The sequence below is a fragment of the Melanotaenia boesemani genome, chromosome 2, assembly GCF_017639745.1.
Source record: "Melanotaenia boesemani isolate fMelBoe1 chromosome 2, fMelBoe1.pri, whole genome shotgun sequence".
Classification (NCBI taxonomy): Eukaryota; Metazoa; Chordata; class Actinopteri; order Atheriniformes; family Melanotaeniidae; genus Melanotaenia; species Melanotaenia boesemani.
Genome location: NC_055683.1, coordinates 18,251,733 through 18,265,055, shown reverse-complemented (window position 1 = coordinate 18,265,055; position 13,323 = coordinate 18,251,733). Strand labels below are relative to the sequence as shown.

At 40.6% G+C, this 13,323-nt stretch overlaps 1 protein-coding gene across 1 annotated transcript in view; it reads right to left on the bottom strand.

The window, feature by feature from the left end:
- Positions 1-2,007: 2,007 nt before the first annotated feature.
- Positions 2,008-13,323, bottom strand: part of cacng3b (calcium channel, voltage-dependent, gamma subunit 3b) — a 35,117-nt gene continuing 23,801 nt past the window's right edge. The window contains exons 2-4 of the mRNA XM_041975646.1: positions 13,062-13,145; positions 10,751-10,891; positions 2,008-4,346 (exon numbers count right to left, since the gene is read on the bottom strand). Of these exons, the coding sequence (XP_041831580.1) occupies positions 3,838-4,346; positions 10,751-10,891; positions 13,062-13,145 (734 nt within the window). The 3' untranslated portion in view covers positions 2,008-3,837. The remainder of the gene's footprint in view (positions 4,347-10,750; positions 10,892-13,061; positions 13,146-13,323) is intronic.

Sequence of the window (13,323 nt, the reverse complement as noted above, 5' to 3'; positions counted from 1 at the left end):
GACAACACAATCTCACAACCACATCAAAGTAGAAAACGCAACTAGAATAACATATTAGAAAGACTACGACTCCAGCTTCCCAACACTGCTCCCTGCAATCAATCCCCTGCCCCACTGAATACATTAATAAGTATAACATGTGACAGAGTTTCTCATCCTCTGCACAATGGCACCTTTAGAATATATATATATATATATTTTACTAATAATACAATTATTTGTTGATATCAGAGTATCAAAGCTTTATGGTGGTAAGAAAAGACAGACAGGCTCAGAAAGCACCCCACACTCTATAGGAGTAAACATCAATACAGCTCAGGGGGCCCGCACACAGTTGTAAGGCGTCTTTAATGAACCAGTCGAGTGTCCCTATGGGGTATAGAGATTAGGGTGCTGTTTGAGGCCTGATTTGAAACAGAGAAAATGTAGGTAAGCACTGGAAGCGTATGGATATGGCATGCATGGTTTGAATGGTCAATGCTGACATGACTCATGGATGGCAGTTCTGAACTTTGACGCCTACCAGACCCTCAAGAATTGAGGGGGGCTCCTGATAGTGCTGAGCTACATAGCTACTACTGCTGAATCAGTAAATCCTACACACAAAAGAGTACATACAGCAGCAAACCTACAATCTACGGCTAACCTGGAGGCCATGACGCACGGAAAACATTTGGAGTAATATTTGGCACTGAGTATGAGTACTTAGTTTGCTAATATAAGTTTAAATCCTAAGGAACTTAAATGATTATTAATTATCCTTACTTTGCTTAAGGCAATATTCATCTCTAATTACTTCAAAATGTTACTCATTTAGCCTAAAGTAGACCAAAAAGAAAAGAGTCTGAAAGGAAAAGCACAGCCTTCTAGTTTTTTTCTGCTTTTCTTTTGCATGAAGCATGTTATATTATTGGTCAGCAGTTCAGCTGGTTTAAAACAGTTGTTTCTGTGTAAACGTACTTTTCCTTCCAGTCCATTCCTCCAACATTACACCCTTAAAACGACATTGCTGCAGTGCTGAGCATAAAAAGCCCTTGTGTGCTCCTGTCCTTTAAAAATTCAAAGCCCTTGCCTAGAGAAAAGTGCCCCCACCGCCCCACACCCTTCTTCTCAAACAGCCCATGACAGTGGCTGATGTTGTAGTTAGTTTGCAAAATTAATATTTATATATGGAGGGCAGCACGAGTGGGTCTGTCATGATGCACGCTTGTCCCTTTATGTTTCCTTTATGGCATAAAAAGACAGAAGATAAAACAGCAGCATCATAAAATAAACAGTACGACTAAGGTTTCGGACGTCTTTTTATTATCACGGTAATAACTGTCAGGATGGGGTGTGGAGGTATCAGCTAGGTGGTTTTCCACGTTTAGTTTGTACAAAACAGTGCAATGATGGCTTAAGGAGGTCAGGAATAAAAATTTGTTTTTCCTCTTTGAGTTTCACTTGTTCATCACAGTTACAGAGAAAAGGTGAATAAAAAGATGCTGTGAAACTTTCTCTTACGTTTCTAATAGCTTCTCTTCTTGGTTTGTATGGCTTCTTCTCATTCCAGCACAACCCTTCCTCTTGTCTGCATGTATGAATACGTCTTCAGTATTTCATTTCTAGATACAGACAATATTGTCTCTAGATTTAGATTAGCAAACCACAGAAATGCACCATTTATAATTTTGCCTGTTGTTCAAAGGGATAGAGATAAAAACCAATTATAAACTGGTGGGAATACTTTTATAATTTTACAAAAACTCTAGTAAATTGTAGTTATATTAAACCTCTGTTTCACAGAGACATTTCTATTAGCTTGTAAGCATAATTAAATCTCTAGAAACACAATCATTTCACAGCTGCTGATTAACAAAGTCCTCTGGTTCATTCTTCAACAAAAACATTTCTATATTTCTAAAATATCACAGCAAATTTTTTAGCTTAAAAAAAAAAACCACACGCACACACACACACACACACACACACACACAAATAAATAAATAAAAATCTTTATGTGCCAAATCTACAACCCTGTTTGAAAAATGAAAAATCTGGATGCAGTGATCATTTTAAATAATAACCGAATGTACTGATTTAATTGTATAAAGACATATTTTATTAACATTTTACTCTGCATCCCACATTTGTGGAAAAGGGCTAATTTAATGGCAGTTTCACAGTATAAACTGTGGCGATATGGTGGGATATACTACAACTGCGGGGAGACGTGTGCAAAGAAATGGTTTGACTCATGTGTAAATGTGTGTGTGTCTGTATATTGATGTAGACATATATGTTATGTGGACATAAAGAAGGGGGTTTTGAGTGACAGTTTAAGTAAATGAAGCAAAAATGTTTTGAATAATGCAAAGTTTTCCTCTGGATCTATTTTTCTGCCTGTCTTTAAAGTTGGGTGCCATGTACAAACAGCTTCTCCATTGGAGAGACGTATTATTGGACTAAAATGAGTATTTTCTCTGTGTTTATTACTGTAGTTGAAAGTTAAAACACTAGATCTGGCATGTAAAGACAAATTTATGTTAGATTAATCTTAACGGTGTTAACCAAGAGGTAGTGGGAATGCACAAAAAGTCCATCTCTAGTTTGTTAAATTCTCTTTTTGGCACTGCCTTAAAGCATAATCACAGCTCAGTGGTCTCCTCCTCCTCACCATGCATACCCTAAACCAATAACCTCCAAAAAAACCCAACTTGTCTACGAGCGACACCAAAAAGGAAGACAGGTACTAAATCTAGTCGAGTGTCTTTTTCAAGTAGAGGAAAGACGGGGTGGTAGGACTTTTGAAGGTGTACAGAGGGTGCAAGTGAGGTGAGGCATGGGGCTACACAGAATTACATGGAAGGCGAAAGGTGATTTGTGAAGGCAAACAGACAGGCAGACAAATATCTGATCATCTCAAGTTTTAGGTTAAAAAACAAAACCAAAAAGTGGCAGAAAAACCCAAGCAAAAGGAAGCACCAATGGATCAAACGCTACCATCTAAAAGAGATTCATTAGTTTTCTATTCAGCTCCAACAGCTGATCTGCAGTCAGTGTACTAACAACTACTCAGGTTTTACAGCTGACCTGGGATCAGAGTTGGGGTTAAATATTTCTAGGAAAGAGCTTCAGTTTCAGTTCAGAGAGTCAGGAGGTGAGCGTTTCTATGATAAAATCAATCAATATGAAAGCATTATATTTACAATATGTATAGAAAAATAATAATTAGAGCCACAAAGGTGTTGCCATAAATGGACAAACGGTTCTGAAACCAGCTGAACTGAAAATGAATTAATCCCTATATCAAGGTTTTAACTTCCTCACTTTTAAATAGTATCGTAATCAGAGAGTCAGCTTGGAGCTCTAAGGCTGTTCCCTTCATTGATCCAACTCTGCTGCTATCCAAAATGTCAGGAGGAAAGAAGTAAAAAGATTAAAGATCACACCTAGTCTGTCACCTCTTTCGTCTTCTCCTCAAATTCACATTATTTTCACTTTTTGTAAGGAGAAGTTGCTCCAAACAAGGAACCACTTACATCATCAGTCCTGCCTCCAGCTCTATGAAAATGTCAGAAAGTCAAGTTATGAACAGCTGATAACTACAGTGATATTTTGTGAAGTGGAGTTGGGAACAACTTCTCCATCAACCCTGCTACACATACTGAAACTCTCACAGGGCTCAGGATTCACAGTTCAAAGGCTAAATGTTCACAGTTCATTGTCATAGTTTATCAAACCCGTTCCCAGTCCCGCGACCCTGCATTTCCCCTGTGTTTTCTTCCATTCCCCCTTTATTTCTCATCCTCTTCCTCTCTGATACTCCGATTAGGTGATATCTACAGCCAGAACCTCTCAGACGGGTGTGGTCCTGCGGTTGGGGTCCTTGCTGTAGTCTTTAGTGAGCGTGCTGCTCTGGAGAAACTCCCTCTCTGAATTGAGCAGCCCACCCATACCGCCTGGTTTGGAGCCAGCATTTCCTGCCTCTCGTGGGTTTAACGTGTACATGGGCATCTCGGAGGCTGCGGGGCCTGTGTAGCCACCTTTCCCCAGTGGTGAAGCATCGCGGCTGGGGGCCTCAGAAGAGCGTACACTGGAACGGCGCCGGAAGCGGTAGCGGTAAGAAGGAATGCGGCTGAAAGCGGACTTTTTTATGAGCTCGGTACGGGACTTGGCTCTCAGCTTGCGGTGCTTCTCGATGAACATGTGCACAGCCAGAACGCCCACCATTTCAGCCATGATGAAGGAAAGGGCCCCAAAGTAGAATGACCAGCCATAGGAGTAAGACTTTTTGCTGTCACTTTGACCTGGGTCACCAGAATTTGCTGAGATATAAACAATGATGCCAATGATGTTACTGAGACCTGGAGGAAAGAGAGAAGCAGAAAATGAAATATATTTAGAGATGGAAGAGTGAAGTTTGGAGTAGACCTACTCATCCTAAAAAAAATAATTCACCAGGGTTTAAAGGGCCAATCCTATCCCATCGCTTGCACCCTTCAGTTAGAACTATCCCAGTTTTGCACACTCATGCCAAAGTCTAATGTGTCCAGATGTGTCCATTACTGTACAAGGGTGCAGAGTGAAGTGATGGGGCATGGCCTTTTAAAATGATTCTTAAATGTTAATGAAAAGATCACATTTCCAGCATGAAGTTATGCTAACTAGTATGTAATTACCTTGAACACAACTTGTTAGGAAACAACATGCATACCACATACATTTGTAATGACCAATGTATAAGAAAACATGCCAACAATTAAGTGGTTTACAAACATGTTTGAGAATCTGATGGAGGGTTTTTATAAAAAAAAAAAAAAAAAAAAATTGTACCTAAAACAAAAATATATTGATGAATGGTGCCCATGGCTTGCAAACTGTGGTACCCATACCACTGGTCACACGCTTCCTTGTGGTGTGCAGAAGAATTTTGCAATAGCAACTAATTTACTAATTATGCAGAGCATAATTTTAATGATTAAATATTTCAGTATGATCAAATTGAAACCATCATATCAACAGTTTTATGTGGTCTATTAATATAAAAACAAATCTGGACATTTTTAAATGAAGTTGACAGCAGTCACACAGATCCAGAAAAAAATGTCTGTCTCTACACTGCACAAAATCTATAAATTACAAGACTGAGTGAGGCTTCTGCTTACTTTCTGTCACAAAAATTTACTGTACCTGGAACGATACCCAAGGCGCTTTACATTAGACTTCACATTCACCCATTTACACACTGATGGCGGAAGCTGCCATGCAAGACGTTCAACCACGACCCATCAGGAGCAATTAGGGGTTTGGTATCTTGCCCAAGGACACCTCGACATAAATTAGTCTTGGCCGAGGATCAAACCGGCAACTCTTGGGTTACGAGACAAACACTCTACCTTGCTGAGCCATTCTACCCCAAAATATCTGCATTCCCACTGTTCTCACTGTTATGCTTTATCTATTGAACTAACTTTATCTATTGATAAAGCATAATGGTGGGATGGGTAGGTGTTGCATTTCTTTCAATATATTCAAATTTCTTTAGTCATTTTCTCAATAAAAAAGTCTTTTTTGTAGGTTATCAAGGTAATAAATATAACTTTCTAATACAGTTTTAATTAATTTTGTGTATTTATGAGCCCGATATGCAAATAAAGTAGGATAAGGTATTTCTGAAAAAAATCAAGCAAGGGTGTGGTAAGCCTTTTTTATGTAGTATATAAAAGTACAATAAAAAGGTTTCAAACAACCTAAATGGTCCCTGACTCCTCAGGGTTATAAAGACTTTGGTGAGGGGTTATCCTTGAGTTGTGTGACAAAGTTTGAATCCCTTTTCTGGTAATAAACCCCTTTTACAATGATGGCTGCCACCACTCAAGAATAAATATTATTTTTATTTGGACCTAACCTGCTTCTGTCTCAAGTGTGCCATGTTAAAAAAAAGGGTAAGCCCCTGCTACTATATTTTAAATTCTATTCTACATTCTATTCTAGTCATTTAGCAGACACTTTTATCCAAAAAGACTTACATTTGAGAGTAATAACAACACAAGCAAGAATTCAAACAAGATGGGATATCATAATTAAGTGGTAGTCAGACTGCTTTGAGTCCAGTTGGATTCAGGTGCTGTCATGTAGTGCTAGAGGCAATGCATATATATATATATATATATATATATATATATATATATATATATATATATATATATATATATATATTTAGTTAGTTTTTTTTAGTTTTTTTGTAGTTTTTGTAAGTCATTTTGTTTAAATACAAACATCACAATTTCATCAAACAATATCAACTTGGGCATAAATGCACAGAGCTTATTCAGTACATACAGTTACAGTTGAGCCAAAGAGCTGGACAAATCTTTCTAACTCATTCTGTTGAGAAGAAGAGTTAAGCTAAGTGTGGAAATGCTCCTTTAACAACTGAGTCTTTAGCTTGCTCTTGAAAGTGGATAAGGACTCTGCGGATCAGATGGAGTTTGGTAGATCGTTCCACCACCGGGGAACAACAGAGGAGAAGAGTCTAGCTACGTTGTGGTGGTAGTACTAGGCATTTTTCACTGGCAGAGCGTAACTGTCGAGAGGGAGTGTAGCTCTGGATTAAGGAGTGAAGGTAGACAGGAGCCGTTTGGGTTATTGTTTTGTAAGCCAGAAGCAGAGCTTTGAATTTGATGCGTGCTGCAACTGGAAGCCAATGAAGAGCAATTAGCAGCGGAGTGACATAAGCTCTTGGGCTGGTTGAAGACCAGACGTGTTGCTGCGTTCTGGATCATCTGCAGAGGTTTAACTGAGCATGCAGGCAGGCCAGCCAGTAAGGAGTTGCAGTAGTCAATGCGTGAAATGACCAGAGCCTGGACCAGGAGCTGTAACTTGTGTTCTATCAGGTAGGGTCTGATCCTCCTGATGTTGTAGAGAGAAAATCGGCAAGACCGGGCAACAGAGGCAACATGGTTCTTAAAGGTCAGCTGGTTGTCTACCATGACACCAAGATTCCTGGTAGAAGACGTAGGCACAAGTGTGATAGAGTCAAGCTGCACACTTATCTGTGGCGGTAAAGAAGGATTGGCTGGAAAGACAATAAGCTCAGTCTTGGACAGATTTAGCTGAAGGTGGCGTTCCTTCATCCATGCGGAGATATCAGCAAGGCATGCTGATATTCGCATTGAGACGGTTGTGTCGTCAGGTGGGAAAGAAAAGAAAAGCTGAGTGTCATCTGCATAGCAGTGGTAGGAGAAACCATGAGAGCTAATGACTGCACCGAGTGAGGAGGTGTATAGTGAAAAGAGAAGAGGATCAAGCACCGAGCCCTGAGGCACCCCTGTTGTCAGCCCATGTGATCTGGACACTCCTCCACACCCAGATACTCTGAAGGCTCTTCCTGTGAGGTAGGGCATGAACCACGAGAGGACAGAACCTGAGATGCCAAGCTCCGAGAGTGTGGAGAACAGTATATGATGGTTGACCGTGTCAAGGGCAGCAGACAGGTCCAGCAGTATAAGGATTGAGGATTGACCAGCGGATCTGGCAAGCCGTAGGGAATCAGTAACTGACAGGAGTGGGGTAACCCGAGCTTGCTTGAAGGCAGAGGGAAAGACACCGGATATAAGAGAGGAGTTAATAATATGGGTTACTGCAGTTTTGATTGTAGGTAAAATGCTCTGCAGGATGTCAGAGGGAACAGGATCAAGAGGACAGGTCGTGGGTTTGAGCTGCCTAGAAGTTTAGAGCCTTCGTCCTCATTTAGAGAGCGGAAAGAGCAGAGTGAGGCACCAGTAGCTGGTTTGGTAAGGCTGAGTTGGTCAGGCTCAGTGAATTGGTTACTGATGGTAGTGACCTTTTCAGTGAAGTAGGAAGCAAACATTTCTGCAGTCAGCACAGTGGGAGGCTGAGCAGGTGGTGGAGATAGAAGAGAGTTAAACGCCATGAACAGTTGTCGTGTGTTGGGAGCATTGCGGATCTTGTTCTGATAAAAGGCTATCATGGCCGCCTTTAGGCTGGATGTGAAAGTTTCAAGTTTTTGCTGGCACTCAGACAAGCCAGTGTGCTCTTTTGATTTGCGCCACTTTCTTTCTGCAGCCCTGAGTCCGGCTCTGTGCTCCCTTAGAACCTCTGTGAGCCATGGACTGGGAGGGTTTTGTCTGGCTGGTTTTGACACCAGAGGACAGAGTTTGTCCAGAGAGGAGGCGAAAGAGGAGCAGAGTGTTTCTGTAGCCTCATTAACAGACAGTAAGGAGAAGTCTAAGTGTGAAGGGAGGGTGGGGTAAACCTCATCAGACAGCTGTGTAGGTCTGAGGGATCTCAAGTTTCTGCGGTAGGACACCATTTTTGGAGCCGCTTGAGTGACATGAGGAAGGAAGACAGAGAATTTAACTAGGAAGTGGTCTGAGAGGTGCAGTGGGGTGACGGAAAGGTTTGCTGTGGAGCAGTTTCTGTTCAGTGCCAAGTCAAGAGTATTGCCAGCTTTGCGTGTTAGAGGAGTCTGAACTGGTTGGTTTGCCAATGTCAGTCAGTAAGGTGGTACCTATTGGCTGAAATATTCTGAGGTGTCCGTGACATACAACGTTTGAAAATCCCTGCCCTAGAATATAAGGACAGGATTATTTTGAATTATTTATCTATTTCACTTTTTTTAACCATTTGGTCCCATTGAGATTAAAATTTCTTTTGAAAGGGAGACCTGGCCAAAATAGCAGCCATACAATTGTAACTATTTAAATAAATAGATGTATAAAGATTTAAATCAACCAAATAAAACATAGTATTCAGTTTCTTTTGTATGAGACCCATAATCTGTCACACATACCTGACATGTTTCGAGGTACCCCTTTTGTCTTCATAAGAGGTGTCACTAGATGGAGAGTGATGTAATTATCAGCTGATGTTCATAGAGGCGTGGTTGACCCGTCACTCTCCATCAAGTGACATCTCTGATGAAGATGGTGTCAGGTATGTGTGACAGATTACGAGTCTGACACAAAAGGAACTGAAAACTATGTAAGAAATAGACAGTATGAACTTATTTGGATTATATACATGTAAATGAAACACTTGTGCCTATGAGTAAACAGTCTTTCAGTATTGAGAGGCAACGAAGATGTGATTTGAGTTAAATAATATTAACATACTTGCAAGTGCTAGTGTTTGGTATGTACAATGTTAGCTACTTCCACCACTTTTATGTAGCATATTGTACCAACTGCCGTTGCAAGACAAAACTTAGTCACATTTAAACAATTTGAAATGATTTTTGGAGACGGTGCAACAGTATATTTTAAAACTTAATTCATCACTATGAGTATTTTTATTTATTTTTCATCATTATACATTTTCAGAATCAGTGTGTGCGTGACAGATTGGAGAATTAAGGGAAGCTTGTCTCAGTCATGGGAACAAATAAAACTGCACAGCTTGTGTTGGTCCAGTCAGTGGACCGCCTCAATTGACTCAGCCGTTTGAACATGTAGTGTACTTTTCAATAAAAACAAGCACTCAGACCCCTTGTGACAAAACAGTCCTGAATTAATAATGAGGATGAGATATCACAGATCTTTTCTTTCCTTTAACATGAAACAGTTGCACAGTTTATCAGGTAAATACGCTGCAAAAAAGGTACACTGTGTATTTCATGTGCCACTACTGCTGTGTCCCATTGTTTCAGGATACAGCCAGTTTGCTGAGTCGACCAAAACTTTAAACATTAAACACTTGTGAAGTGCTGATGTACAGCAGGTCCGTCTGCAGCATTTTAAAGGCAGGAATTAACTTATTGTTCTGCAGACTAGACTGAAATATCAACGAATTAGGACCATCCAACTGTGTTGTAGAGGAAGAGCTGTAACTTTACCTTTACAGTTAAAGTTATACATTTTCTCCAGGCACTGATAACACCTGCAGCAGCTCAACAGAGTTGTAAAGGAGATTCATTTTATGCAGCTTATTCCATATGATCGGTCCAGAATAAAGTGTTTGTACAGCATGGTGGAAATCAGAATGGGGACAATTAGTCATCTGCAATTACCCAGAATCATCTCCCAACTTGTGCAAAGTTTATGAGGCCAAATTGGTAATTATTCCCCACAAGACCCAATGGGACCATACACATCACACTGAACAGCAATTACAGCCCTTTGTAAGTGTGTCATGGGCGTGAGGGTAAGTGTGTGTGTATGTGTGTGTACTAAAACTTGTAAACATCCATATGAAGGATTGGGCGTCACTCAATCTTACTATATATCAAAGAGGGATGGTGGTATTCTGCTACATCCTCACTCCAAACTTTGTCCCTGCACACTCCTCTATATGCAGTGATTATCCTTGAAGTTTCATGTGTGGATTTTATTATTTACCATCACTTTGTGGCTGCAGCTAGGGTGAAAGCCCAAAACAAATTTCCCCTAGAGGGACAATAAAGTTAATCTTGATTTTGATCTTGAAATCTATGTGAAATTGCTACAGATAAGGGATGTTTTAACCTTCTAATCTCTTCCCAGGAAATCAGGTTAGTTAATGCTGGCCGTGCTTATGACATCCTGCATCAAATATAAAACAAACACATCCTGAAAAATCCTGGAAAATCTTGTGACTGCATCACAGTGGGCGGACCTGGTAAAAGATGTGACTTTCCATTAAGAAAAGCCCTTCCCCCTTGTGCACCTATAACCCACAGATGACAGAGAATCATAACGCCTCCAGTCTAAAGAGAAGAAAAGACACTGATTCATACAAACAGATGTTTGCGCATATGGTGATGACTAACCTGCAGATACGAAGAAGATTCCTGCACTGAGGATGACATTGTGTCTGCTTCGGTAAAACTCACTGGCAGCCACACAGAGCCCCCCCAGAAACAGCAGACCCACGCTCATGATGGGAAAGATGCTGGAGGCCCGCACAGCACCTGTACACACACGAGGAGGAAGAAACAGTTACCACGCTGGGCTTACGTTTGGAGTAGGTATTTTCTCAGTGGATCAAAGGTTTGGAAGATTATTTAAATAACCGGTTAAAACCTACACCACATCAATCTTGTAGCCTGAATGGGTCAGAACAAGTTAAAGACTATTGCTTAACTTTAATTCAACAACAAAAAGCAGATCACAGAAAATGGAAATGGCACTTTGAACATTGCGTTTAAGGACATTGCTAAAACAACCAAAGCTGCACCACTTTACACATCTACTCGAGACACGCATGAACCAGTGTGTGGCCTCACGCCTGACTGAACACGTTGAAGCAGAGGCCTGAGAGACAGCGGGAAAGAGATGGATGGAGAGGGAAAAGATGGCCAAAACCCAAGACAGATGGAGAGTCACATTGACATATGCACGCCAAAATGATGGTCCAGAAAGAGATGATGAATATGGAAGCCAGGCTACAGTTGGGTGGAATGTTTGCGTGCATGATGGGATAACACATCGAAGGATATTTGCAAACAGTTTGTCATGCAGAAATAGGCCGTGTGGTATTTTTAGACATGCTGAAAAGTGGATCTGTTCTTGCATCACAGGTGGAGCCTTCAAAAATAATTTCAGTAACCAGCGTCTTTGAATTTGCATTCTGAATGTAAATCTAATGTTTGTTGAGAAATATTTCCGCCATGACAGGCATCTGGAGTCACCGAGCGTGTGGCCCACACCCTTGGGCTGTATGAAATGCTGGTCACTAGGTCCCTGCTCCTTATTGGCTAATCAGCCCTGAATCCTGCAGTCTAACTGGCTGCCTTAGGGGATGTTGCTTTGTGCTCAGTGGAGCAATAAAAAAGAGGGACAGGCTGAATTCATTTTCTCTTTCTTTTGTTGCAGTTTTCTCTTTCTGCATCCATCTTTACTCTGTTTACGAAGCTTTTCTCCCTATATTTACCACAGCATCCTTTTATTTCTGGCCCATTATGCTTTTGATGTGCACATGGATGACTTTTTAAGAGATAGCCAATATAAATGGTCTCAGAAAGGTGTTTGGCCTCGTTTACTGCCAGAATGATAGCAGTGCATCTAGTATTAATCCTAAAGGACCCTGGTACTCTACTACAGGGATTGGAAACCATTATCTTAAAATAATTAACCTTGTTTGATCTTTGTTGATGCTTGTAGAGAACTTTGTATAACATGCTCCAAAGGTATTCCTTTGGCTTGAGTCGTGTATACAAAAAACATCATAAATATTTTAACGTAGTGTCTCATATTGTTTTAGGTTTAGTCTCAGCTGTATTGAGTGAACCATGCAATGCCTTGCAAATGGCAGGGTGCCCAGTGGTACAAATGGCTACTAGAAATGTGTGGAAGAAAATTGGGGAAAAAGGCTTTCATCAATGTGTTTTACCCTACTTTATGATGGACTTTACATCACCCCATATAGGAAAATAATAAGTTGCAGCAGATGCAGCAAGTTTTAAATAAACCTTTTATATGCAGAGCTTTTTGTTCACTCCATGACCTAGCACGGACAAGAATACTGGGGGTAATGTGGGGGTTTAATGTCTTGATTAAAGACACTTTAATCCCAGTTTCACTGAGTGGTACAGTTCGGGCCTTTATGATCTGGTTAGGAATGGTTCACCCTGGTTAACGTTTCCATAGCAAGTCGGTCACTCACTATTTAGGCGGGGTTTAGTCCAAATGCCTACCGTGGCATTATACGAGTACAACAGCAACAAAGGTGACAGAACTAATAACAACTATAAGATAGTGAGGAATGTTTGTAGTTCCATAGCCAACCAGACCTTACAGTTGTTTGCTGGCATCTTTGCTTTGTTATTTTTCCAACAAGTGAACAATAAAATAAAACACCTGAACACCTACAGGGTGTAAAGCTCTCACACTTGCTTTTGTTACGAGAAGTGACGTTTTCTTGTTCTCCAATCAATGGACTGTGTTGTGTGACATCTCCTGTGACGCCACCCTAACCATACTGTACCATTCTTCTATGGACCAACATCTGAAGAGGGCCCAGAAATGGTACGGCTTGGTTCAGTTGCATGTGTTCCTTTTTATAATGGAAATACACAAAAAAGCATACAGTACCGACCCAAACTGTCTGCCAGGACATTAGAGAGTGGTTGTGTGACTTACGGAGGAGGTATTCAGCAGCATCTGCTTCATAGTCTGCATCCTCTGGAAAATGATCAATCTTCTTACATACACCTCTAAATGTTCCTGTAGAGGAGAAACACAAGTCATAAGAGGAAAATCTCTCTTCTCTCTCTGCTTCTTTGAAAACACACAAAAGCAAGTTATCAGCAAATATGTTATTTCTTCAGCAGGTTGTGTTGTTGTGCATTGTGTTAAGTCTAAAATTAAATGCTTAAATATTTTATTTATGCTTCAGTTCTTA